Source organism: Macrotis lagotis, chromosome 2 (genome assembly GCF_037893015.1).
Source record: "Macrotis lagotis isolate mMagLag1 chromosome 2, bilby.v1.9.chrom.fasta, whole genome shotgun sequence".
NCBI classification, from domain to species: domain Eukaryota; kingdom Metazoa; phylum Chordata; class Mammalia; order Peramelemorphia; family Peramelidae; genus Macrotis; species Macrotis lagotis.
In genome coordinates, this window is record NC_133659.1 from 255755006 (window position 1) to 255781058 (window position 26053).

The following is a 26053-nucleotide window of genomic DNA, read 5'->3' on the forward strand; positions in this document are numbered from 1 at the left end:
AGAGACAAACAGCCACCATTGAAGGCTTGGAAAATCCCGCCTGGGATTCCGATCTCTCCCCACGTCACCAGCCCTTTGACTATTGTCCCTGTAGGAAACAGGCCGATGGGGACAGAACAGCTATTGTGTGGAGGGCCCCACCACTCAATGCACTGTTGTTCCCCCTCCCAGGCCAGGATGGAGACTCCAAGGCCCGTTCTTCCAGTTGCTGAGTGGAAAAGAAAGGAAAGAGCCCTGGGGGCTCTTGAGGCCTTGGAATGAAGAGGGGGAGCACAGGGTAGGGCTCAGGGAACCACTTGCTCCCAGAGATGGATTCAGCTAGTAATCCATGGAGGCCATCCAGATCCCGAAGTCTTCTTTCCCATCTCCCTGCCTTGATTCTCAGTTGTCCTGATTCATATCTGACCACTGGACCCAGATGGCTTCAGAGGAGAAAATGAGGCTGGTGGCTTTGCACAGGTTGCTCCTCACTCAAATCCACTTCACTTGTGTGTCATGACATCACCTCCTTGATGTCATGGTCTTCTTTGGGAACAAAAGACCAACAAGCCTTGCTTCAAGGACAAGATCTCTACACCTTGAGGATAATGATTCACATATCCATACCCTACAAAATGTCACACAACCCCTTGAAAATGTATTATTCCCATCTCAGAGAGAAGGGTCCACTGTCACAAAGCAGATCCGGATTTCAACCTGTCTCTCAACTTCAAAATGAGCACATTTCCCCGCCCCCTATTTCTCATACTCTTAAGGATTACAATATTCTTCTTTTGGAAAAATTTTCTTTTCAGAGACACCTGGAAGAAAATCTCTCTCTAAACTCCATAAGGCAAAGGGAAAGATTTGGAATCAGATCTGGTTTCAAATTTGACCTGGTACTCAGTAGCAGTTGTGAGCAAGTCACTTCCTTTATCTAGGGCTTAATGTAGGCCTCTGTAAAATGAGAAGGGTAGAGAGCAAGTGTTATCAAGACTTAATGGACACCAAGACCTCTTGAACTGACCATGGTGTAGGAACTCATAATGTTGTCTGGACCCAAGGTAGGATAGGATGCTCAGGTGGAGAATTCCCCCAGCGCAGGGCCACTGAAGCCTGGCAGTGAAGCTTTGGCCCCAGTACTTTGCTGACTGGTACAATTAAGGAAACATTCCATCCTTTCTAGGGGTTTCTCATCACCCCAAACCTTTAATCTAACCAGAGAATCTTAAGGAAAACTGAGTTAACTTTTCTGACCAGAGTCAACTGCAGTTTCTTCCTCTTCTTAAACATAACATATGGATGGGGTGGAGTTGTTACTGACCAATCCTAATTCGTGTCACTTGGAGTACATCACCACCTCTCAGTGCCTCAGTTTCCTTTTCTGTAAAATGACTCAGATGACCTTTAAGGCCAAGAATGCTCTCCAAGACCACTCTGGTAGGATTCTCACTCCCTTGGAAGTGAAGACTCCAATGTCCCTCCCTCTTCTCATATGAGGGAGAGAATATCAGAGGAAAGCCTTCTATTCTCTTCCCTCCCTCCCGCTGCTTGAGTCTTGGATATGCAACAGCCCTAGACAGGTCTTTCTCACTCAGGGAGCCTAGTTTAGCTCCAAATAAGGATATGGTCCACATCACGAGTTCCTATGGAGACCAAAAAACTTTGTAGACCCTACTTAAGTGCTATAGTATGAACTATATTTCAATGACAACTACCTATTTTGGGGGGCAAGGTACACAAAGACCCAGTTTCAACTACAAGTCTATTTTTTTTATTCAATATATTAAATATATTAATCAGAAAAGTCACATACTATAAATCCAGAAAAATACACAAATATAAACGTCAGAATCTGTCCTATGTTTTGTTTTTTCCTAGAATGACAGACAACTTATATACATGGGGAGGCAGGGAGCATAGAGGGGGGGTAGGAGAGGGCTTACTCAGACAAGTCTGGAGTCAAACTGTTGTGTTTACTCCACTTCATCCCTCTGCCCATGCTCCCCAGTCTAACCAACCCTTCCCTCCCCTTCCTGTCCAGGCCTCTCTCTCCCTTATATACAACAGCAGCTTTCTGCCTATTTACAACGTGCTTGTTAAAAAGATTTATTATACAAAAAAATTAAAGCAAAAGGCTATGGCCAGTTTTTTCTTTTTCTTTTTTCTTTTTTTTTTTGTAAGGGATAAGGAGGGAGGAAAGCTGGAGGCAGAAGCCTTCCTCCCAACTCAACATCTCCCATTAAGGCCTAGAGACAGTTCTCCCCACTCCTATGGAGTGAGAACCTGTGTTAGAGCCCCAGCCCAAGGCAGAGATGGGAGCCACAGGGAGGAGGATATTTTGAGGAGAGTGTTGGAGCTATAGCCTGAAGGCACATGGGTGCGTGGGAAAGGGATGTAAGTTTCAGAAGGGCAAAGTATCCATGAAGATCTTGTCCACAATGGCAGGGGGGGGCACCAGGTCCTCCAGTTTGAGGTAGAAGATTCGCTGCAGCCCTTGAGTACATAGGGTCCGAAGTTCAGGCAGCTTGCCCAGGAGGCGAGACAGGCAGCTGGGGGGCTGGGGCTCCCCCACTGCAGATGATGACACATGCTCCTTCAGACAGCCAGCAATTCGGTTCTGCAGCTCTTCTACCTTCCGAGGTTCCTGCAGTCCATGGCGGTCTGTGGGCAGAGTGAGAAGCAGCTGAGCTACATGACCAGAACATGATGGGCATTCTGCTTTGCCCAGATTGGGAGCTAGGACTCCTGGCAAGAATTTGCCCCTGTTGCTCTGTTGACTCACATGGAAGTATGTTTTGTATGACTTCACATGTATTATCAATATCAAATGGCTTTTCTTCTCAAGGGGAGGGAAAGAGAATTTGGAACTCAAAATTTTTTTAAATGAATGTTAATCATTTTTTAAAATGTAATTGAGAAATACTTAATGAAATAAATACTAGTTTGCGACCCTGGGTAAGTCATTTATCTGTCTGCCTCAGTTTCCTCATCTGTAAAATAGCTGGAAAAGCAAATAGCAAACCACTTCAGCATCTTTGCCAAGAAAACCCCCAAAGGGGTCAAGAGTCAGACATGACCGAAAATGACTAAACTACATATTAAAAAGAACTTTTAAAAAAGACTTTGCCCTGTTGAGTTCCCCTCCCAGGTGTCAAACTCACATCCAGCTACTTTGTGCAACATTTCCCAATGTAGCCAGAACAAAGTTAAAATATGATTGGGAAATATTTAGCAAAAAACTTAAAGATACAATAGAAGAAAAATGTAACGTGGTTTTCTCTCACTCCTTTTTATAAGGCAATTGAGGTTAAGTGACTTGCCCAGTCTCACAGCTATTAAGTATCTAAGGCCATTTGAACTCAGGTCATCCTGATTCCAAGGCTGGTGCTCTATCCACTGCACCACCTAACTGTCCCTAATACGGGGTTTTCTATGTGGATATGTGGTTGTCAGGGATTCTCATGTACATGCAGTAGCCATATTTATTTGAGTTTCACACTGCTGCTTTACCTCTTCACTGTCTTTAAGGGTCCCCACTTCCTAGAAGCCCCCCTGACTGCCCATGGTGGGTCACCAATCTCCTCTCTCTTTGAATTCATGCATCTGAGGTTGTCTCCTCCCCAAACCTGATCCCAAGCTCCCTATGTCAGGGAAGGGACTAGTCCCAGCCTAGTGCTCAGTTACGAAGTCAGATCCCTAACAACATGCTTTAGGTTAGTGACAGGTGGGGAGAAAGTAAACCAGTCATCTCCCACCTTCAGACAGACAGTGCTGAGCTTAGTTTGGCATCTCCCCATCCTCCCCTTACCAGTGATGATGACAAGGGCAGCAAGGCAGGAGAAGGCCGGGACATCAATGACCATACTATGCAGGGATCGAGAGAAGGCTAGGATGCTGTCAATCCAGTCCCCAAAGCCCCGGACACACTGCAGTCGATGAAGAACCAGTCCTGTACAGAAGATCAGCTTCCCTTCCCCAGGCTTGGACCTACATGTGATGGGTGGAAGGGCAGGACCAAAGGAGAGATGGAGAATAAATACAGAGCATGTGAGGACTCTCTGGTCCCCAGTGAGGGTCCCCTTGCCTTAATAAAGATACACAGAAGGAACCGTGGCAAATGAATAGGGAAAAACTCCCTCCTTGTCTGAGAAAGAAAGGGTTAGGAGAGTGGAAGAGGATGGAAAACAGTAGCCAGAATCAGGGAGCAGGGAAAGGGGAAAGCAGAAGTTACCCATCACAATCATAAGAAATGCTTCCTCCCAAGAGCCAGAGCTTAGGAAGAGACAGCTGGGGAAACATCTGAGGGACGAGGGGAGTCATTAAGGCAGAATACCTGTAGGCTAGTCGGAGGATAAAGAGTTCCAAGAAGGCAGATTCCAGCAGTAGGTCCTGGTCAGCTGGGGGAAGGTCCAAAAAGCCAGGGATTTTCTCTGCCCACTTGCGAATCACATCCATGGAGCCCGACAGCAGATCATAAAACTGTTGTACATCTCCAGGGTCCTCCTTCCCAAATTGGGGTACTGCTAACTCCTGGAACTGAGGAGGCACAGCAGAGGGGAGTCAATGTCTGGGCTAGAATAATGCATCACAAAGTCCACCTCCCAGAGGGCTCTCTTCTTCCGTGCTTGTGGATGGGGGGGGAGGTGTTACCCCAGGACCCCATTCAAGCCAAGCAGGAGTGTGACCCACCTTGGAGTAGTCCAGTTTAGCAGTGGTGGGTACAGAGTCAATGTGTGCCCGAACAAGGGAGGTGAGGAGGTTCACCGGAGAACAATCTGGAGTCTGCTTGGGTTTGGAGGGGAGACGACCCCGCCGTCCTTTCAGGCTGTCTGTTCGAACCACTAGAGAGATCAGGTCAGAGGTCAACAAACAGGAGAGCCAAGGTTTTCCACCCAGTCCAGAGTTATCACTAGAATAACATTGCCTTTCAACCCAACCTGGGCTGGGGGGGGGGGGGTTTGTGACCCTAAGAAGAGTCTCATTAGGTCCGCAAGTTGAGAGCCCATTCCCTTGGAAACTGATATCAATGACCCTTGGGCAGGTGTGCTTACTATCCTGGACAACACTTTCAGAGACTGGTGAAACTTATGGATCCTCTTTTGGGTTATGTTTTTAGAAACATAAAATACAAAAGATTTCAAAGAAAGTCAATTATACTGGAATACAGTCATCAAAAAGAATTTTTTTAAAGTCATGCAAAGAATCCCTATGTGAGAAGCATGCCAGGGCAGCCTGCCTGGAGAAGCCCATGTCAGTCTTCTAATTCCCTGGCATCACCATAAAGCCCCCCCCACCCACAACTTCCTACCTTATTCCAGATCCTTCCTCACTGCTTATCCACCTTGACTTTGACCCAATGGTCCTTACACTCCTCCACTTCAACCATGGCCCAGCCCTGGCCCCTCACCCTAGGCCCCACCACCCACCTTCCTTCACCATGCCCACAGCCAGACACTTCTGGAAACGGCAGAACTGGCAACGATTTCGACGCCTCTTGTCCACGGGACAGTCCTTATTGGCCAGACACACGTACTTGGCGTTTTTCTGCACTGTTCGCTGGGGGAGGGAAGGGGCAGAGGAGGAACAAGCTGTCAGGACTCAGAGTTGGAGGAGGGAAGAAACTGGATGGGAGGGGGGGTGCCTTCCAAGATCCTGCTGAAGCCTGGACAAAAGCAGCTTCTGTTCACAGCTATTTTTCTAACATTTGGGGCGGCTGGGGAGGTGGGGAGGTGTAGGAGAGGAGGGTCTTGGGGGGGGGGGGGAAAGGGGAGGTTTCAGATTTCACCAAGAAGCCAGCCCAAGGACATGGAGATGGGGGGGGGGGGTAGGGATGGTTCCCCAGACCCTGCACCTGTACTTTTCAATCTATTTCTACCAGCCCCTCCCCCTGTGGAATACATGAGGTCTGGGGAGGGCCCAGAGCAAGGGAATTGGGGGAGGGACTGGGGCACTGGGACAAGGACACAGCCTGTTCCAGAGTCCCATTCCCCACCACCCTCCAAGACCTCTTCCCAGTTCCTTTCATCCCCTGCCAGGAACATGACTGCCCCGGGGCTCTTGCTCTCCCACCATCCCCCACTTTGGGGATGGGGGGAGGGGGTGCTGAAGAGTGGAAAATTCAGAGCCCAGACATCCTGGAGACTTTACCACTCAGGACCTTGGAGGAGCTCAGTCTTATTCCCCTCAAGGGAAGGATGCTGCACTCTCCCCAAGTCCTAGGATACCAAGCCACCCCCCTCCAGGGTCCCAGAATGTAGCCCTGGTTCTTCAACCAAAGGAATTCTGGGCTCGGGATTTGAGAAGGCAGGAACCTTTAAGAATACTCAGCCAAATCCCCTCGTGTTAGAGATGAAGAAATTGAGAGAGCCAGAGAGGGAAAGAGATTTTCTCAATGTTAAGAGGAGGATTTGAATCCACCTCCCAAGTCAATCCTCTTTCTAGTACCCACACTATGACCCATCTCCACGTAACTGGCTCTGCCTCTTAGAGAAGACCCCCTAACCGTTCCTGATCTCAGTCTCCTCCCTCCTTCTGTCATCTGCAACTGTCAACAGAGGAGAAGTAGTCAGGTGAAAGAACGGGGCACGAAGAGAGAGAAGGGACCTGGCAGCAGCACACTGACAGTTACCTTGAAGAAGCCTTTGCAGCCCTCACAGGTTCTGACACCATAGTGCTGACAGGAGGCGTTGTCCCCACAGACAGCACAGCGGCCTTCCGTCCCCCCGGGGACCCCAGCCTGGGCCTTGGCTGGAGACAAGGGCCCATCCAGGTGGGGGGAGCCAGGTGGCAGGGCAGAAAAGACAGCCTGTCCATAGCCTTCACCCTCCCCTAGCCGGTGAGCAGGCTGGGGCGGGAGCAGCTTCAGGGGACTTGGTGAAATGGTGGGACTCGGGGCAGCAGGGGGGCTGAAGGAAAAGAATGCAGGAGGCTGGGGGCGACCCTTGGGCAGCTGCTCTGTCCATGCACGAAGACTGTCATAAGTCTGGTTGGGGGAGAAGGGGCCAAAGGAACTCCCATCCCAAGGGGAGAGTTGTGGGGGCTGGAAGCCAGGGGTGGAGGGAGATGGGGCTGAGCAGGGACTGCCATAGTAGTCTGAACCACTGGAGGAGAGGGTCTCATCCAGCTGATTGCTGAAAGATCCGGGGTAGCAGCCGTAGATTTGAAAGTCCTCAAACTTGAATGAAGAGGAGGCTGGGGAAGTGGCTGAGGATGATGACGTGGAGGAAGAAGAAGAAGATGTGGAAGAGGAGGAGGAGGAGGCAGGTTGGGTAGCCCCCGGCAGCTGGTAGAGGAAGGTATCAAACTCGCCCGTGTAGCTATCCATGAAGGTACTGAAGCTGGGCAGGGCAGTGGGAGCTGTGGGAGGCACTTCCGGGCCAGCCAGGTCCATGGTGATCTTGGTGAAGCCAGATTGGATCAGAGGGTCAATGGCAAAATGGTCACGGGGTCCTGGACTCTGAGCTGATGTCCCATACTGGGCTGGGATACAGGGCATCTCTGTAGCAGGGAAAGGAGAAAGGGAAAGAGATCCTCATTTTCTGCATCCCTCTTCACCCAACACTTTGTTTTCTGAGAATGGGGAAATTAAGGCATTTGCTACCTAGAACTCCTGAATCTCTGGAGGTCTTACAGGTTCACTTCTAGGGGTGGTGAGATGAATACTGTAAATACTCCCATGCAGCCAAGGCAAGGATTAGGAGAGGGAGAGGGTTGAATTTGGTCAGGAAGAGGCCAACCCACACCCTAGTCTGGTTGAGAGCTGAGATGTTGCTAAAAATCAGAAAGAACCCAACAGAACACTTTTCTGCTAGAGGAGATAGGATGCCTTGATCTGATGGAGAAGCAGTAAAGAAAGGCACCATCTTTGGAGTTGGGCTCTCATCAAATGGTGATTTCCATCCCCTCCCCTATGGCTCAAAGAAACCTGCCCAAGCCCTGCCCCAATGTATACACACACACACACACACACACACACACACAGAGCACACAACGACCCCCCCCCCCCACATACCCCACTCCCATCCACCCTGGAGTGGAACCCACTCTGAACATAGAAAGGTAAAGCTGTGGCTTCCCTAAGCAGACCCTTCAATGGTGGGTTCCCTGAAGAGTTAGGTCATCCTCAGGCTCAGGCCCCAGCCCCAGTCCCAGTCCCAGGAGACAGCAAGATGATCAGGTAACAGGGCTCAAAGACCTTTAAAGGTCGAAGGACTGCTCGCCTCAGCCTGGAAAGCCGAGGAGAGGAAGACAGCAAAAGCTATGGGATCCCAAGAAGGAGAAGAGACAGTTCTTGGGAGGGATTCCAAGACTGTCTCCAAAGACATTTTTCCTTGTTATTTTTTTAAGTGCCATTTCCAAAGCCAGTAGGGTGTGAGGGTACCTTGGGGGTGGGGAGGCGGAGGGAGGGACAGGGAAGAAGATTCTGGGTCCTGGCCAAAGAGTTCTTTTAGCTCTCATGTTTCACTCTAAATCACTGTCTGGCCCAAGAATCCCATAAGGGGGGACAGGGAAAGGCTCATTTGATCATTCCTTCACCTGAAACTCAGGAAGTCCCGAAGGGACAGCAGAAGGAGGCCCAGAAGTCTTAAAGATGATTGGGAAGTAAGAGGGGCCTGAAACAGAGGGGGAGGAGCAAAGTAGGATGAAAGCTCAGGTTCCAACTCTTCTGCTCTCCTACCAATTTGATATGTGACCTTGGTTGGGCAGGTCAATGTACAAACCCTCTCTGGGCTCCATTTTCCTCATCTGTAAAATGGGGTGGGGGCTAGTCTAAATGTTCTTCATTAGGGAGATGAAGGAGTAGGGGATAACTGTAAAAAAAAAAAAAAGGACCTGAACGATTCAGGGACATAGGGCAGAGAAATGTCTTCAGATGAGGATGCCCTTGTGCCAGCAGGGGCGGGGATGCCAACTCCCCCATCAGCTAGCACTTGCCAAGGGAACAAGGAACCCTCCTGCTCCGCCCCATCCATTATCTTGGTGGGCACAGAATACAAAGAGTAGGATTAATGGGGTGGGAGCAAGGGTAATTGGGAGTGGCCCTGTCCCTGCTTGAAGTCATTCACACAATCCAAGGACAATAAGCCCCATATAAATCTCTGCCAGGTCCATTCTGGATGCTATTGAGGTTTTAAGTAGCTTGGGGGGAGGGGGGGAGAAGGGAGACAATCCAAGCAAATGAGATGGACTTCATCTCCCCTCCCAAAGTGAGACCGTGTTGTAAAATGAGGCCGGAAAGGACAGGAAAGGTGCTCCCCTGCCTCCCTCCAAAAAACAAGCCTCAAGAGAGTATCTATGGAAAGGTGGGAGAGGCTGGGGAAGGTGAAAGTGGAGAAGTCTGAATGCCGTTCCCCAGTAGTTTGTCCCAAAGAGCCACATGCTGGACAGCGGCCAGGCTCCCTCCCGGCATGACTGCGGCCCGGCTCCTCACGCAGGGGGGCCGCCGGCGCTCGAGCTGACAGCCGACGCCCCCACCCCCAAAACTCAACTCACGGCTCCTCCGGGGCAGGACACAGACCTAAAACCGGGCGCGAGGCAGGAGGGGGCGGGGCGGGGCGGGGGCGGAGGAAGGAGAGGGCCGGAGAGGATCCGGCTTGGGCCAGGTGTTGGCCACGGCGTGGGCTGCACCTGTTCCTCCCAACCGGCCCCAAGCTGCACCCCACCTGTGGGATCCAGGCTCCGGGGGTGGGGGGGAGAGAGCTACCTGGGAGAGGTGCATCCTCGGGGAGCCGGCACGGCCGCAAAGTCTATACGTCCATCAAGCCCTGGCCCCCATCCCCCAGGGAAAAGCCCCGCACCCCCGGAGAAGAGAGTCGCCACCTCCTAGCCCCCCTCCCCTCGCCCCAGTGCCCCCCGTCCGGGACCCGCCCCCCGCCGCGGAGGTCTGCACGCGGCAGCCCGGCGCCCCCCAACAAGCCGCAGGTTCAGTCAGGGGCCGCCCGGGAGGCTCCGGCTCCGCTCCGCTCCCACCCTGCGCCGGACTCCTCGGGGCTCGCTCTGCCGGCCAGGGCAGCCGCCGCCGCGCGCACCCCCGCGCACCCCGCGAGCATCCCGCACGCACCCCGCGGCTGGCTACCTACCCAGGGGCCTGGGTCCCGCGGCCGCCGTCCTCCGGGCCGGGGCCAGGGCCAGGGCCCGCTGCAGCCTGCTCCGCCCCCGCCGCGCTGCAGCTCCGCCGCTGGGGCTCCCCCGGCCGGCCCGACCCTCCTCTTAAGGACTCCGTGACGCGGGCGGAGGGGCGGGGGCGCCGCTGACGCAGGCGAGCCGGCGCGCTCCGGGCCATACAAGGGCGCGGGGGGCGGCGCGGTTCCGGCGGGAGGGCAGGCCGGGGGAGCGCGGGGAGGGGGAGCCCGGCGGGGCGGGGCGCGCCTGGAATGTCTGCGCGTGACGCACTCGGGGTTCCATTGACGCAAGGAGCGGGGCCGTTTGATCTATAAATAGCCCGCGCTCGGCCGCCCGCGGGACTAAAAATAGCCTGGGCCCGGCTCCCCCGCCCGGGAGGGGGCCGGGGGAGGGGCGCCCGGGGTGCCCCCCGGGGAGGCTCCGTTCCTGGGGTGGCCCCGGCCGCGGCCCCCGCGTCTCCGCGCGCGCAGGTGGGAGGAAGGAGGGGCGCCCGGCCGGCCCGCCCGAGGTCGCGGCCACGGAGCCGGGTGCGGGGCCCCCGCGGCTCCCGGGGGGCAGGGCTCCTCGGGCATCCCCGGGCACCCCCGCTCCCGCCCCCGCCAGCTCTTAACTGGCCTCGCCATCGCGGCCCGGGCCAAGGCAGACCAGCGCCGGCTGGAAGGGCGGCCAGGTCCTGGGCGCGCCGGGCAGACCCCCCCTCCTGCACCCGAGGGGAAAGCCCCGGCCGGGGGTCCACTGAGCCCCCATACCCGGCTCCCCACACCAGGGACCCCCAGTCAGGAGGGTGGGTTGGGGTGGGGAATAAAAATAATTGAAATTTATATAGTCTTTAAGCTTTGCAAAACACTTTATTGATACGGGAACACTTTGCATATGTTTTCATTGGAGCCTCTCCATTTTACAAACGGGGAAACTGAGGGTCCGAAAGGTTAACGTGATTTGCTCCAAGTTGCGAGAGGGAGAGAGGATTGAAACCATTGAATTCGGGCCTCTCCTGAGCCGGGTCCAAGTTCGTCTTTCTTTCCATTACACCACAACTTACACTTCTGGAAGTAAGAAACAGCAATGCCGATATGAAACCAATTAGGAGTTCCGGCCTCAAGGGGATGCCTTGTCTAAACTTCCCATGGGGCCCAAGACTAGAGCTAGAACCAAGAGGGCAAGGATGAGCATTTGGAAAGCTCATGAAGGTGTGCCAGAGACTTTGTACACCTTGGTCTCTCATTGGATCCTCAAAAGACTAGGTTCGGATGTATTGGGGGGGGGGGGGATGGGAAAAAAAAGGAGATGATGTAGATACACTAGAACCAATTTAGACAGTCAGGGTCCAAAACCATCAGGCCCCAATACAGTCTGCCCAGTATGGAGAACAGGGTGCCAGAGGAAACAATTAGGGAAGTACAACAGGAAGGAACCCTCCCATTAAACCCATTTATTTAGAAACTGGAGGGAAAAAAACTGGCCAGGGCAAGAAGTCAGGGCTATGTCACACACACACAGTCAGTTATGTCACATAGTCAGTTATCTTGCACACACACAAAATCAGTTATGTCACATACACAAACACACAGACACACAAAGTCAGAGTTATGTCACACACACACAGCTGAGTATTCTCACAGTTAACTTTTCAAAACTCAAGTTAATTAACATTCTTTTCTTCCTTATACTCCCCCAAATCCCAATTAATTTTCTCTTATCAAAATAGTCAGAACCTCAGACTCTTGAATCCTTACAAATCTACAACTCCAGTCCAGGGCCTCTCCTCAGCTCTGCTTCTACCTGGATGATACCAACACCTAACCCTGAACAGGTACAAAAATAAAACTCAACAACCCTCCCCTCAAAATAACAACAATTACAAGCAACAAACATTCTTGGAGAAAGCAAAGAATAGTAATAATCTATCACCAAATTCTGTCACTTCTTTTTTTTTTTCAGATTACTTGTCACTTCTTTTTAAAGAGCATTCTCAGATTCTGCCTGGATCCTTCCTCCATTGCTACCTCTCCAGTCCAGGCAGGTCTATATACTCACAGCTGTTAATCCATCTTATATACTTCTGCCAAACTATAAGCCTTGCTTAAAACACTATTTTCACCATTTCATTGATGAAGCACCTGTTTCTATCTTTACCCCATCAGAGAGTCATAGAATGTTATTGCTGAGAGCTCAGAGATAATTGAACATTATTATCCCCCACTTAATAATCTCAAGAGAGAGAAAATGACTGGTTCCAAGTCACTCAGCTGGCAAATGGCAAGAACACAAGTCATTGGATTTGTGTCAAAAGTTCTTTCCATTATAATGGCTGCCCTAGTGGATTTTCCCCCCTTATTCCCTGACTGAGATGGGCCCCACTGAATGCTCGGAAATGGTGTGAAACGAAGCTGAATGTGCCCTTTTCCTCCTCTTTCACTTCAAGCCCTAACCTAGTTCCTATAAAGCCCTGGAAACTGAGCCTCTGCACAAAGGGCAGAGAGAACCCCTAACAGAGCTCACCACCGCAATCGCATCTCCACAGTGGACTAAACACCGATGGGTAAGAATTCAATCTTAGGCTGAATTCTCCCCACCCTGCTCTGCCACCTCTGGGGCACTTCATTCCACAACATATCTTCAGAAAATAGAAACTCATTTTACTATTGGAACAAAATGCAAATAAAAAGGAGGATCAGTCTTTGATATCTCTCCATCACATGATGGATGCCAAACCAAATAAAAATAATTTGAAAATGCTGCTGCTTGTAGATGTGTATATCAGATTCCTCCTTCACCAGCACAGGAAACAGAGTTGGTGGCAGGGCTATTTCAGAGTGAAGGGGTTTCCTGGGCAATCACACCTTCATTTTCCAATTTCCATAAACATTGAGCACAAGTCTAGGGGACTAAAGCCAGCATGGAGTAGTGGAAAAAGGGCTGGTCTTAGAACTAACAACCCTGGGGATCAAGTCCAGTCTATGTAACCTAAGGCAAACTACTCAACTTTTCTGTACTGGTCCCAGTACTGACCCAGAAGTGCTGGGTCTGAAGTCAGGAAGATGCACCTTCCTTCATTCATATCCAGCCTTAGACATTTAGTTGTGTGACCTTGGGCAAGTCACTTCACTGTTTGTATTTCAATTTCCTCACCTGTAAAATGAGCTGGAGGAGGAAATGGCAAACCACTTTAGTATCTCTGCCAAGAAAACCTATAAATAGGATCAAAAAGGCACCAACTAAAACAACTGAACAACCAACAGAATAGCTCTGTCCATCTGCATTGGTAGGGTAAGAGCCTCCTTGTGGGATCTCCCCCCATCAATGAAAGCACAGGTCTGGACCTTCCTCCCTCTACTAGTGCTCAAGGAACTATGTCATATGTGAAGATATAATACAAAACAAAAACCAGTCTCTGCCCTTGAGGAACTTAGACTCTACTAGGAGAATAAACCATGTCCATAAAGAGGAACATGTGGGGTCATTTGAGGAAGAATAGAACACAGGCAACTGGGAGATCAGGAGAGGCTTGGGGGTAGGAGGAGGCAGCATCTGAACTGAGCAATGAGGAAAAATAAAGATTCCGAAAGAGATGAAGCACATTTCAGGAATGGAATATGGCTCATCAGAAAACATGAGGCAAGAGAAGATGCTGAGGGAGTAGTTAGTAAAACAAGTGGCTGGAATTTGGAATATAGGAAGAGAATATGGATTAGGAAATAAGCCTGGAAATGTAAATGGAGGACCTCAAACACCAGGTAGCTAAGAAATGTACTGAATAATGAATTGGACTTGGAAGGCAAGAAGATCTGGTTTCAAAATATGCCTCAGATATTAGCTGTGTCTGGATAAGTTATTTAACCACCTCTATTTTCTTACCTATCAAATGGGTATAATAATAGCATCTACCATGTGAGGATCAAATGAGATCACACATGGAAAGCACTTTTCAACCATAAAATGTTTTATAAATGTTAGCAATTAATAGACTAGGGGGTTTGTATGAAAAGCAATGGAGAATCACAGAAGTTTTTTGAGTAAGGGAATGGCTTTGGGGAGATGAATTTGGCAGCTTTGTGAAAAGATCTATTAGGAGGGAAGAGACTAGAAACAAGAAGGCCAACTAGGAGGATTTTTTTTCTTCTACTCCCTCTCCCTCTTTTTTTTCTGCTCCCCTTTTATGGATTGTCTTACCCTCGTTGGAATGAAAGCTCCTTAAGGGTTTTCTTCCTATTTGTAACTGTATTCTCAGAGTTTAAAAGGCTTAACTGTATGTTGATTAATAAATATTTATTTAATAAATGTTTGACCCCATTAAGAAGGGGTGAGGGCCTACATCAACACAATGGCTATGTGGTGGAGTGAAGGGGATGGGTTCAGGAAAACAACTAATAAATGGGTGGGGAGGAAGAAGGAGGGGAGGTGCAGAGTCTATGATGACTCTGAGGTTGTGAACCAGGGTGCCTGGAAAGATGATGGTACCCTCAATAAAAATAAATGCCTTTAAGATACCTAGGTAAAGAGGCACTTATCCCCCTAGGTCAAGGACCAACAACTTATCCTGACCTCCTTACAACTTTTCCCATCAAGGTTGAGGTTTTGATGTATTTCAGGTCAATATAAGAAATTAAATGGGAATTTGGGGAAAGTTTTGCAGATGCTGCAGACAACATGCAAAGGCTAGAAGATGACATGGAAAAAGTTTAGAAACTCAGAAATGCATAAAACATACATAGAGTATTGTATAATATCAACACCCCATAAAAGAAAAACAAAGAATCAGACTTCTTTTCTGGTATAGAGAGAGGGCCAAAAAATTTCACACTATTTTCCAAATCGTTTCCCTAAACCCCATGAAGTAGAAAGAATAAACCATGCACTGAAAATTTCCTATAAGTCTACCCAGAGAGGCCCAATTTAGTCCCTCAACCTTTTGAGGAACCCTCTGAGATCCAAGAACTGTCTATAGATTATTCAACCAGATCTACTACATGGGGAAAGGCTGAAGAAACGGAATCCTTCAGAGGGCCTCATGACTACCCTGTCAGGCCTGGCCTACTGGTTCCAGAGCCAAGCCATGTATTCCCAGACATTCAGACTGAAGAATCACAGGATTTCTAGTTTGAAGGGACTTTCAGGATTTTTGAATCCAAATTTTAAATCAGGATTTAAATCCTGATTTTAAAATTAAATTCAAATCTAATCTTCTCATTTTGCAATTGCTCTGGAAGGCAGAATCATTAATTCTCACATTTACAAGAGACCTCTTGAACTTCAATTTCCCAAAACCCTTCATCCATATCCCAGAAAAGTATTTCTCTAATCTTTGTATATGGACCCTGGTGAGAGGAAAGCCACTATTACCCAAAGTGGTCCATTTTATTCTGGCAAGTTCTAATTGTTGAGAAATGTTCCCTTACACTAAGCCCAAATCTATCATTTCACAACTTCCAACCACTACTGTCTTCTGATTCCAGTCCAAAAAAGAAAAAAAGTCCAATCCACATGGCAGCCCTTCAAATAGTTGAAGAAACTAATCATGTTCCCTCCCAAGTCTCTTCTTTTTTTAAGATAAACATCCTTAGTTCTTTCAACCAATCTTCATATGGTATGTTCTTGGGATACAGCCACCATCCTGGTTACCCCCTCTATGGATTTATTCTGATTTATCAATATCCTTCCTTAATTAATATGCATTCCTGATAAAATGTGGTAGAGAACCTAATACAGTACTCCAAATATGGTCTTACCAAAATAGAACACTTTAGAAGTAGCATTTCCTTAGTCCTGGATACCACATTCCTCTTAATGGACTCAGAAGCTCCCATCTGCTGTTCTGGTTGCCATATCACACTGTCTATTCATCTTGAGTTCACAGTCTACTAAAATCTCCCATCACTATCACCTATCTCTCCCTAATCGTGTCCTTGTGAAGTTGATTTTTTTGAAATGAAATTGTAGGACTTTACATTTCTACCCACTGAATGTCATCATGTTAGATGAAATTATATTATAGAGACAACCCTCTAATATAGTGATGGGGGTGCTAGGCCTGGGGTAGGAAGAACCAAGTTTAAACTCCACCTAAGACACTCTAGGCAAGTCACTTTGTCTGCCTCAATTTCCTTAGCCATAAAATGGAAGTAAAAATAGCATCTACCTCCCAGGGTTGTAGTGAGGATCAAATGCAGCACTTTTAAAAGTGCTTAGATATGTTTATTCACTTTCCCCTTCCTTATATTCAGCCCCATCTTCTAGCCTGTCAATACCTTACTGGGGGGCAGCTAGGTGGCATACATAGTGGATAAAGCACCGACCCTGGAGTCAGGAGTACCTGGGTTCAAATCCGGTCTCAGACACTTAATAATTACCTGTGTGGCGTTGGGCAAGCCACTTAACCCCATTTGCCTGGCAAAAACCTAAAAAAAAAAAAACCTTACTGGACCCTGACTTTCAACCAGAATTTGTGATTCCCTTTCAAATGGCAAATCTGATAAACCTGTCATTTATTACTCTATCCAAGTCATTGATAAACAGAGTCCTAGGGTACCCACCTAGTGACCTCCTACCAAGAAGATAATTAAGGACTATTCATTGAGTCCAATCATTCAACAAGTTTCTAATCTTCTTCTTGTTTAATTGTGTGCAACTCTTTTTTTTTCCTCTCTTTTTTTTAAGATTTTTCAAGGCAATGAGGTTAAGTGGCTTGCCCAAGGCCACACAGCTAGGTAATTATTAAGTGTCTGAGGTTGGATTTGAACCCAGGTATTCCTGACTCCAAGGCCGGTGTTCTATCCACTGTGCTACCTAGCTGCCCCCTAATTGTGTGCAACTTCTTAATGACCCCAGGGACTATATTGTCCACAGGGTTTTTCTTGACAAAGATATTGGAGTGCTTTGCCATTTCCTTCTTCAACCAGATTAAGGCAAACAGAGGTCAAGTGACTTGCCCAGGGTCACACAACTAGTAAATGTCTGAGGTTAGATTTAAACTCGGATCTTCTTGTCTCTAAACCCAGCACTCAATCTACTGAGCTAACTAAATGCTAATTGCTAATCTACCTATTGTCTATCTTACATCTTTTCCATTATTTCTACAAGAATCAGCTAAGACTTAGACAAATTATCTTGACAGTATTCTTCCTATTCTACTAATGATTTAGAAAATGCAAAAAAAAAAGGGGGGGGGTTGTTTGACATGACCATACCAATTTATCCTTTTTTCCTAAAGGTAGTTAGTTGGGTTGAACTCACCTACCCTGGGAGCTATTATTATCCCCATTTTATAGTTGAGGAAACAAAAGTTAAATGACTTGCTTAGGGGTCACACTGCTAAGAAGTAGGATGCATTTTATTTTTCAGCCCAGCTCTAGAATACTCCTGCCACCTACAAAAAGTCAGGGGGGAGGGGAGGCTAGGTGGTGTAGTGGATAAAGCACCAGCCTTGGAGTCAGGAATACCTGGGTTCAAATCCGGTCACAGACACTTAATAATTACCTAGCTGTGTGGCCTTGGGCAAGCCATTTAACCCCATTTGCCTTGCAAAAAACCTAAAAAAAAAAAGTCAGGGGGGGAAGTCCCTGTCCCAAAGGAGACTTGCTCAAGGTGACCCAGTTACTTCAGGGCAGGTGCTCACAACCCAGGGTTTTTCTCTCAAATCTCAGGTTGTCTTGAATTATAACGACTAGCATTTTAGAGACTTTTAAGGTTTGCAAAGTATTTTACAATATTATCTCACAATTATATCTTCACAATAATCTTATAAAGTAGGTGATATTATTATCCTTCTTTTACAGATGGGGAAACTGAGGCAAACAGAGATTAAGCAACTTGCCCAGGGTCTTATAGTCATGTTGGATTTGAATTCAGGTCTTCCTGAGTTCAGGTCTTATGCATCATCCAATGCACTATCCAGCTTCAAATTTATTAACTCTTTTAGGTCTAATTAGCATCTATATATTAAAGACTCCCAGATGTCTCTCTATTCCTTTCTCTCTCTCACTAGCTCCACACACACACATACATACACACACACACACAAACACAGAACACCACCCTGTATTTCTCTCTTCCTTCCATCACCACCTTTACCAGGTCTAATCACTTGACAGATCTTATTTCTACCTCCACGATATCTCTGAACTCTATCCACTTCTTACTACTGGCAGTCATCATTTTGGTTCAAGTAATATCCTCTCATATGGAAATAGCTTCCTAATCAGTCTCCTTGCTTCATGTCTCTCCCCCTTTCAATTCATTCTCCACAGCTGCCAAAGAGACAAAGTATGGGGCTGACCATTTCACTCTCCTACAAACTGCAGTAGCTCCTTATTATGACTAGGAGGAAATAGAACCTCTTCTGTACAATTTCAGATTTACCTGTCTAGCCTTATTATACACTTTACTCCCCTTCACACACTGTCCTTACTATTTCTTACAGGTAGTACTCCAGTTTCCATCTCTGTGCCTTTGTTTATGGCAGTCTCTATGCCTAGATACCATCCCTTACCTTCACCTCTGAGAATTCTTAGTTTCCTTTATGAACCAGTTCAATTTTCTCCTTCTTCATGAAACCTTACATCCTCATCACCCTGGCTGCTACAGTCCTCCCACAAAATCTATTTCACTGACACCTATATACTGACATCTCATCTTCCCTGATAGAATGTAAGTTCCTTTAAGGCAGGGGTGTTTTTCTCTTGTCTTTGTACTAAATAAATGTTTGCTAATTGACTGAATAAATGCAAGATATCTCACAAGATTCCAAAGGACCCAAGATGAAAAATCCCCGCCCCCAAGGAATTAATGAACTTTGACTGCAAATCAAGGCAGATTTCTTTTTTATTTTCTTGTTTTATTTTTGTCTGTTTGCAACATGGCTAATATGAAATATGGTTTGCACATGTATAATCAATATCAAATTGTTTGCTTTCTCAAGCATGGACAGAAATGAGAAAATCTGGAATTCAAAAATATTTTAAAGTATTGTTAAAAATTTTGTTTTGCTTGTACCTGGGAAATATTTAATGAAATAAATAAAAATGTATTAAAAAAAAAAGAAAGCTGTTCAGCAAAAGCTTAGCAACCACAGTCACTATTTCCTCCAGGGTTCCCTGGGAAGTTGGGGTTATTTGAACATGATGATTTAAGCTCAAAAACAGCTAGATACTGTTACACATTGGTTCCTTAACTTGGATATCAATTCCAAATTCCTCATTTTTGTTTCATCTTTTCCTGTTACTTTCCTCAAACAAAGAAAAAGGAAGCAAGGTGAGGTGAACAATTCTACTTTTCCTTTCTCATCTGTTATCATAACCCTATTCACCCCTACCAAAAATCCAGTCCTTTCTTTTTGATAACATTGCTTTAAAGACAAAAAAAAATTCTTTCTTCTAGTGTTCTAGACACTATTCTCTCCTAATGCCCCGATACCGTTTTGTATTCATCTTTGCCTTGTCTCTCTTCTCTGAACTCATTTTTCAAAAATATAAGTTGGTTGAAAGTTCAGTGAGCTCTCCCAGCCTGTAAAAAAAATGGGGGGGGGGTTGAACTGGATTTGTAAGACTTCTTTCTGAATCCATGATCATGATCCAAATCAGTTTCCATAGACAATTTGCCCTTTTCCATATCAGAATTACTGTAATTCACTGGGAGTTTTATATCCCTCACAGGCTAATTTCCCAGTAGAATTTTATGCTGTAGAAACTTCATAGCAACACTCCTTTATAATTACAAAAAACTAGGGGGGATAAAAAGCAGATGCCCATCAACCAGCAAAAGACTGAACAAAAATATGGCATATGGATATAGAGGTATATTAGTAAGAAATGACGCATATAAGGAATTCAGAGAAGCGTAGGCAGATTTGTAGGAATCAATGCAGAGAAAAATGGGCAGTACTAAGACAACAGACACAATGACTATAACAATGAAAGTGAAAATAGCACTGACAGAAAGTCAAAATTTTTGAGTGAAAGAAAAACCAATGAAGGTCCCAGAGTACAGATAATTAAACCCATTTCCCTCCTCATAGCAGAGAGGCAGGGAACTAAAAGGTCAGAATGTTGTATAAACTTTCTATTGGAGTCACTCTTTTCAGACAGATGATTTTGCTTAATTGTTACTCTGTTGATCTTTGGGGAAAGTGCTTTGAGATTCCCTAGCTGTCAATTTCATCCAATGAACATTTATTAAGCACCTACCTAGGTATAAAAAGCACGATTAGTTCATTACTACTCTCAGGGGGCTTACAGTTGAAGAAGGGAGTATGATACTATATATGATACTAGCTATAACACCAACAATCCATGGTAAATTCACAAGAAAAAAAAATCAAGAAACTCACCCTTAAGCATAAAACTTAATATTCAAGCCCTCCCATAAGCAGGGTCCTTCATTATTGCTTCAGTCTCAGACAAACTATTGCATTGGTATCCCTTTCACCATGGCCTTATTGGATAATTATTTAGATCGTTTACTTTTATTTGATAAATTTTTCCAATTCAGCTGAATTCCAATTCAATTTTAATTAAATACTGGTTAAGCAACAGCTGTGTGCAGAGTACTAGGCTAGGCTTTAGAGAGAGAGAACATAGTTCCTGCCCTCATGGACCCCATAGTCTAATAGTGGGAAATTTCCCAACACAAATAAATGAAATAAATAATATTATATGTGACTTATATAAAATACAATATATGAATATCATATGTAATAATATGAGAAAGAAAGATGATTATCATTATCAAGTAGGGGAAGAAGTATAGTGTTGTCAAAGGTTTTCCACAGGAGGTGGCATCTGAATTGGTTTAAAAGTGTAAATGGTGGGGGAAGAGCTAGGTGGTGCAGTGGATAGAGCGAGGACCCTTGAGTCAGGAGGACCTGAGTTCAAATTTGACTTCTGACACTTAATAATTACCCAGCTATGTGGTGGGGGAAATTTAGTAGGCAGAAATGGGGAGTAGGGGGTATCATCCCAATTGTTTTCTCAACTAGTCCATGAATTCCTGGAAAGAATTCTATATAAAATTCTATATAAGTATCCTGGAAAAAATCAACTAAAATTTCCAGGCCTGTTTAAAAACCAGGAGAAGGGGTTGGATTGGATTGTAAAACTTTCTTCTGAGCCCATGATTGTTAAGATTCTATTAAAGATATAACTCAAGAGACCCAGGTTTGTAGAGGTCTTAGTCCTTGGCCTTCTCATCTTTGAAATGAGGATTAGGGCCCTGGTTACCATTTTCATAGAAATGCTAATAGAATCAGGGGTACTAACAAGTTTAAAAAAAGACCTTATCATAGAGAGCTACAATTAACTCTGGCTGATAACTAGAGAACAGGGACAGCAAGGTTTGGGAGGGGTGTGCCCTTAGCAAGTTCCCTGGTCCATACTCTCCCCCCCCCCGCCCCCCCCCCCACGTCTTTCAATTTTTAAATATGTGTTTCTCTTTTTTCAGATTATTTTCATTTCTTACTGACTCTCCTCACAGAACCTCCTTGGTCACAAATATGTATATTTATGCAAAATATTCAGACCTGCACACTGTCCAGGTCTAAAAATATTTATATTGTTCCCCACTTCCAGATTGCTGCTTTTCTGCCAAGAGACATGAAATTATGCTTTACCATCAGTCCTCTGAAGTCACAATGGGTCATTGCAATCATTGATCAGCATACTGAAGTCTTTCAAAGTTGTTTTCCTTTACTTTAATGTGATCACTAGGTATACTGCTCTCCAGATTCTGACTCTGTTCAGAATATGTTCTTATAAGTCTTCCCACATTTCTCTGAATTCTTCAAGTAGTTGCTTTTTTTGGCATAATAATAATTCATTATATGCTTGTATCAGACATCCTCCAATCAATGGACACCCACTTTGTTTCCAGATCTTTACTACTATGAAAAGTTTCTGCATAAATATTTCTGTATATATGGGGCCATGTTTTATATCATTGCACATTCATAACCTATATAGGGAAGGGGCAAGGGAAGGAGGGATAGAATTTGGAATTAAAAATTTAATGCTATCATTATCATGGCCATCATCAATATATCTGGCTCTACTTTCTTTTCTTTTCTTTTCTTTTCTTTTTTTTTTTTGCAAGGCAATGGGGATTAAGTGGCTTGCCCAAAGCCACTAGCTAGGTGATTATTAAGTATCTGAGACTGGATTTGAACTCAGGTACTCCTGACTCCAGGGCTGGTGAACTATCTACTGCGCCACCTAGCTGCCCCCTGGCTCGACTTTCTATAAGAACTAAAATTAATAAAGCTACCTCCTTCTTTCCCTCCCTTAGAGCTGTGGATAAGAAATAGCTTACATATAAGTATTTTCAGCTTTAGGCTAGACTTCAGTAGGAACTTCCAGAGTGGAAACACAGAACTAAAGAATCTCTGCTTCCCTAGATATCTTTAAAGGTTAAGAATTCTGTCTATCAATTCACACTAACCCCACCTTATTCCCCATCTGTCTGGCCAGAAATTTGGCTTGGCTCCTGGAACAACTGTTGTCCCATCCCTCAAGCCAGGGTCTCATGCCACCTTGCAGACCCCATGCCAAATTCCACAGTCTTTGCTTCTGCCCCCTCATTGAGGCCACCACCCAGAGGAGGTGGGCAAGATTTCAATTCCCAAAATAAAAACCTTCTGATAGCAGGACACAGCCGGAAAGACTGAGGCATTTTCCTATTGTTAAAGTATTTTTAGATCCTGGCTCTGGATTTGTTTAGCGACTCACGTTCAGATGAGGAGAGAGAGAGAGAGAGAGGGAGAGAGAGAGAGAGAGAGAGAGAGAGAGAGAGAGAGAGAGAGAGAGAGAGAGAGAGAGAGAGACATACGTAAAGAACTCTAGTTAATTCTATGTCAGAGCTGAACCCTTGGCCCTGCTCCCAGCCCCACTGCTACTCCAGGGAATGTATTTTGTGGTGAGGAGACTGGCATTCTTTCAGTTTTTGCTCCAAGAGCACAAAGAACCAAGGGAAAAGGCAGATGTAGAAACTAGTCAGAAGACCAAGGTTAGGGGAAAGGGTATATCAGAGGGCTAAAAACTCTAACCCAGGCCCACAGGCCCAGGGGATTTAGAGACCCAAGGTGACATTAAATAAAATACTAGCTAACAGCAAGCCTAAGGTTCCCCCCAAAATCTTTTCCCTTGCTTTCTGGCAAAAATGTCCTTCACTTAGCCCAGGCAGAAGAGAAACAGGGCAAAGAGCTCATCCACTGGTTGAAACTGAGAGAGAGATCCCAGAGTCTACCTAGGGCTGCATTTTCCAGGTCTAAATGTGTAGTGCTAAGCAACAGCCCTCCTATTATTGGTTCCAAGACACTAAATCATTCTTGTTTGGTCCTCAGTGGAAACTAACAAGCACTGCACCCCAGCCATCATCCCCTCCCCTGTGCCCCCCCTTACTTATATGCTCATGTTACAGCAGGGATCAGATGGAAAGGAATCACAAATCCTGCACTTTCATTACCGTCCCCACAACTTACCAGCCTTCTAGTGGTCTGATTCTGGCTTAGAGATCCTCAGTCAATAAGCTGGGAGGGTCCAAGGGATGGAGAGATAGGGGGAGGGGAGTGCCTTCCTGATCTCTGGGAGAGGCAGGTGAGTGGCTGCCTTCAGCTGGTACTTCAGCCCAAGGCAGGTGAATGAGGGTGCTTGGGATGTGAAGAGGTGAGGATCCTGAAGCTATTTCTAAGCCAGAGTGTCCTAGTCTGTTTATATAGCAGAAACCTGAGCTGAGTTCTCTGGGAAAGGGGAGGCGAGGAGGAGAGGGGAAAGGAGCCAATCTAGGGTCTCTCTTGGTTAAGAGTTTGAATTTGGCTCAGGTCAGCAAGAGCCCAAAATACTCAGTTGACAGGGTAGCTGGGTGGCCCCTGCGTGAGCATGAGTTTGGGTCAGGGCCCAGTCCCTAGCAGACAGGTGTCCACGTCACAAGACCAGCAGCTTTGGGGATTCACGGGGCCTAGGGTTGGCAGGCTCAGCAGGGTGGCCTTGGCACTCCCTTAAGCACTGGAGGCAGGAGGAGGAAAGGAGGGAGGGAAGGGGTATTCCATACCACTGCTCAGACAACAGGATAAACAGACAGATCTATAGAACTTGTCTTTTGTCCCCAAAGAGTAGACTGACTGGAGAACTTTGGTATAGGGCCTGGGAAGAAGGCAGAGGGAAGAAAGAGAGGGAGAACTAGAAGCAAGGGGACAATGCAGTGGGAACCTGACCTACTCTCTCATCCTCATGTGCTCTCTTGAGTACTGTTCCAGACCTGGCGCCCCCAGGATGCAAGCACCTGCCCCCTTCTGATGACTGTAATCCCCTTCCCCGACCCCATGCCAGAGCATGAAGTTCATTCAGGTCAGCTGATAGAACAGAACCTACTGACTGAAGCCAAGGGGACACCCTTCCCAGAGTCACTGACCCAAACCGGGAAGCCCTACATGCTAAGGGTCTTTACTCCATCTTCCTAGGACTGAAAACAGCCTAAATTTCTCCCTCTCCCTAGAGTTTCTCTCTTTATACAATGTATGTCTATACACACCCATATATATATATATATATGTTCATTATATACATACATACACATGTATACACACACACACACACACACACACACATATATACACATATTTTTGGGGGGGTTTGCAAGGCAATGGGGTTAAGTGGCTTTCCCAAGGTTACACAGCTAGGTAATTATAAAGTGTCTGAGGCCTGATTTGAACTCCGGTATTCCTGACTCCTGGGCCTTTGCTCTATCCACTGCGCCACCTAACCACCCCATATATATTTTTGTTTATGTTTATATTTGTATTTTCTTGAATGACGCCAGTCAACTATCCAGGAATATTCAAGAGGTATAACCCAGTAGCACAGGCTGGGAAGAAAGGACCTCCAAAGACCCCTAACCCCTGGTTCTCAGAACAGAGGCATCCTAGAAGCACAAGGCAAACCACCTTGGATGGGAAATGAAGAGCTATTTGTCTACCTCAATGAGGAAGAATCCTAGCTGAATGGGGTATTCCCTTATTTCTGACTCATTATCTGAATTGAGGAGACCTGAATAGTCTTGCCTGTCTGTTTTGGCCCTGATAACTCCACTCCCAAGGCCAAATTTTAATTTACTGGGGGGGGGGTGTCCTAGAATATTATAAAATCAGGGGGAACCCAGTAACCAAGTCTACTTCCCTAGAAACTCCAACTCTGGAATGGGAATCAAGATGACATAGGATTGATGTTTAACAGGAGGTTTCAAAGACCTTTACTTTCAAAGACCTTTACAAGATCATTGATTAAGACTAGGAAGAGATCTCATGACTCCTCCAGGAGAGGCCCAAGGAAATGGCTTGCCTAAGGTCATACAGATAGTATAATAGCCAAAATGGAATTTGAACACAGGTTCTCTAACCCCAGAGCCAGAGTTTTCCCTATTCTAGCCCTAAAATTCTATGATTCTATGACTCAGGTTCAAGTATGCTACTTACCAGTTGTATGACTTTGGGCACGGATTCATCTTTTCGGGTCTGTTTCCTCATCTGTAAAATGAGAGACTTGGGTTAAATAATGGCTAAAGTTCTTTCCAAAGCTTAACATTCTATGATTTTTCTCAAGTGACTGAAGGATATTGTAGATGACGATAGGGTACTTGGAGGGGGCAAAGGGTAACTCTCCTGGCCAGCTTTGAAAAAGTTACCTTCTGTCTTCCCTCCCTTCCAGAAACAAGGCTATGCTCCAATCTCACAGGCTTAAAGCTCCTGACACCTCCAGAGTCCTTGGCCCATGTGCCCAGTCTTTTCCACTGCCCTACCCCTCACCCCAAGCACGTGCCACCACAGGATGACAGCTGTTGCCATCTCTTTTCACTCTGCCCTACCCCAGAGCTAGGAATTCCTAATTACCTATTCTATCCTGACTCCTTCCCCCCCAGCTTACCCTGTATCACCCCCTACCCCCAGCCCTACCCCAACTGTGATTTTCTT

General features: G+C 46.4%; 1 protein-coding gene across 4 annotated transcripts; it reads right to left on the reverse strand.

Annotated features, from left to right (window-relative positions):
- NR4A1 (nuclear receptor subfamily 4 group A member 1) lies at window positions 1–26053 on the reverse strand. Of its 4 annotated transcripts, none has more exons than XM_074225882.1 (8): window positions 26036–26053; window positions 25559–25609; window positions 6611–7479; window positions 5409–5538; window positions 4672–4823; window positions 4316–4518; window positions 3791–3969; window positions 1–2643 (listed from the first exon to the last, which is right to left on the reverse strand). In XM_074225882.1, exons 3-8 carry the CDS (start codon window positions 7475–7477, stop codon window positions 2384–2386), a joined length of 1791 nt encoding a protein of 596 aa, XP_074081983.1. In that variant the 5' UTR covers window positions 7478–7479; window positions 25559–25609; window positions 26036–26053; the 3' UTR covers window positions 1–2383. The 4 variants fall into 4 exon arrangements, with proteins under 4 accessions (XP_074081983.1, XP_074081982.1, XP_074081981.1 ...); XM_074225881.1 differs by lacking the exon at window positions 26036–26053 and adding an exon at window positions 25768–25860; XM_074225880.1 differs by lacking the exons at window positions 25559–25609; window positions 26036–26053 and adding an exon at window positions 23570–23650.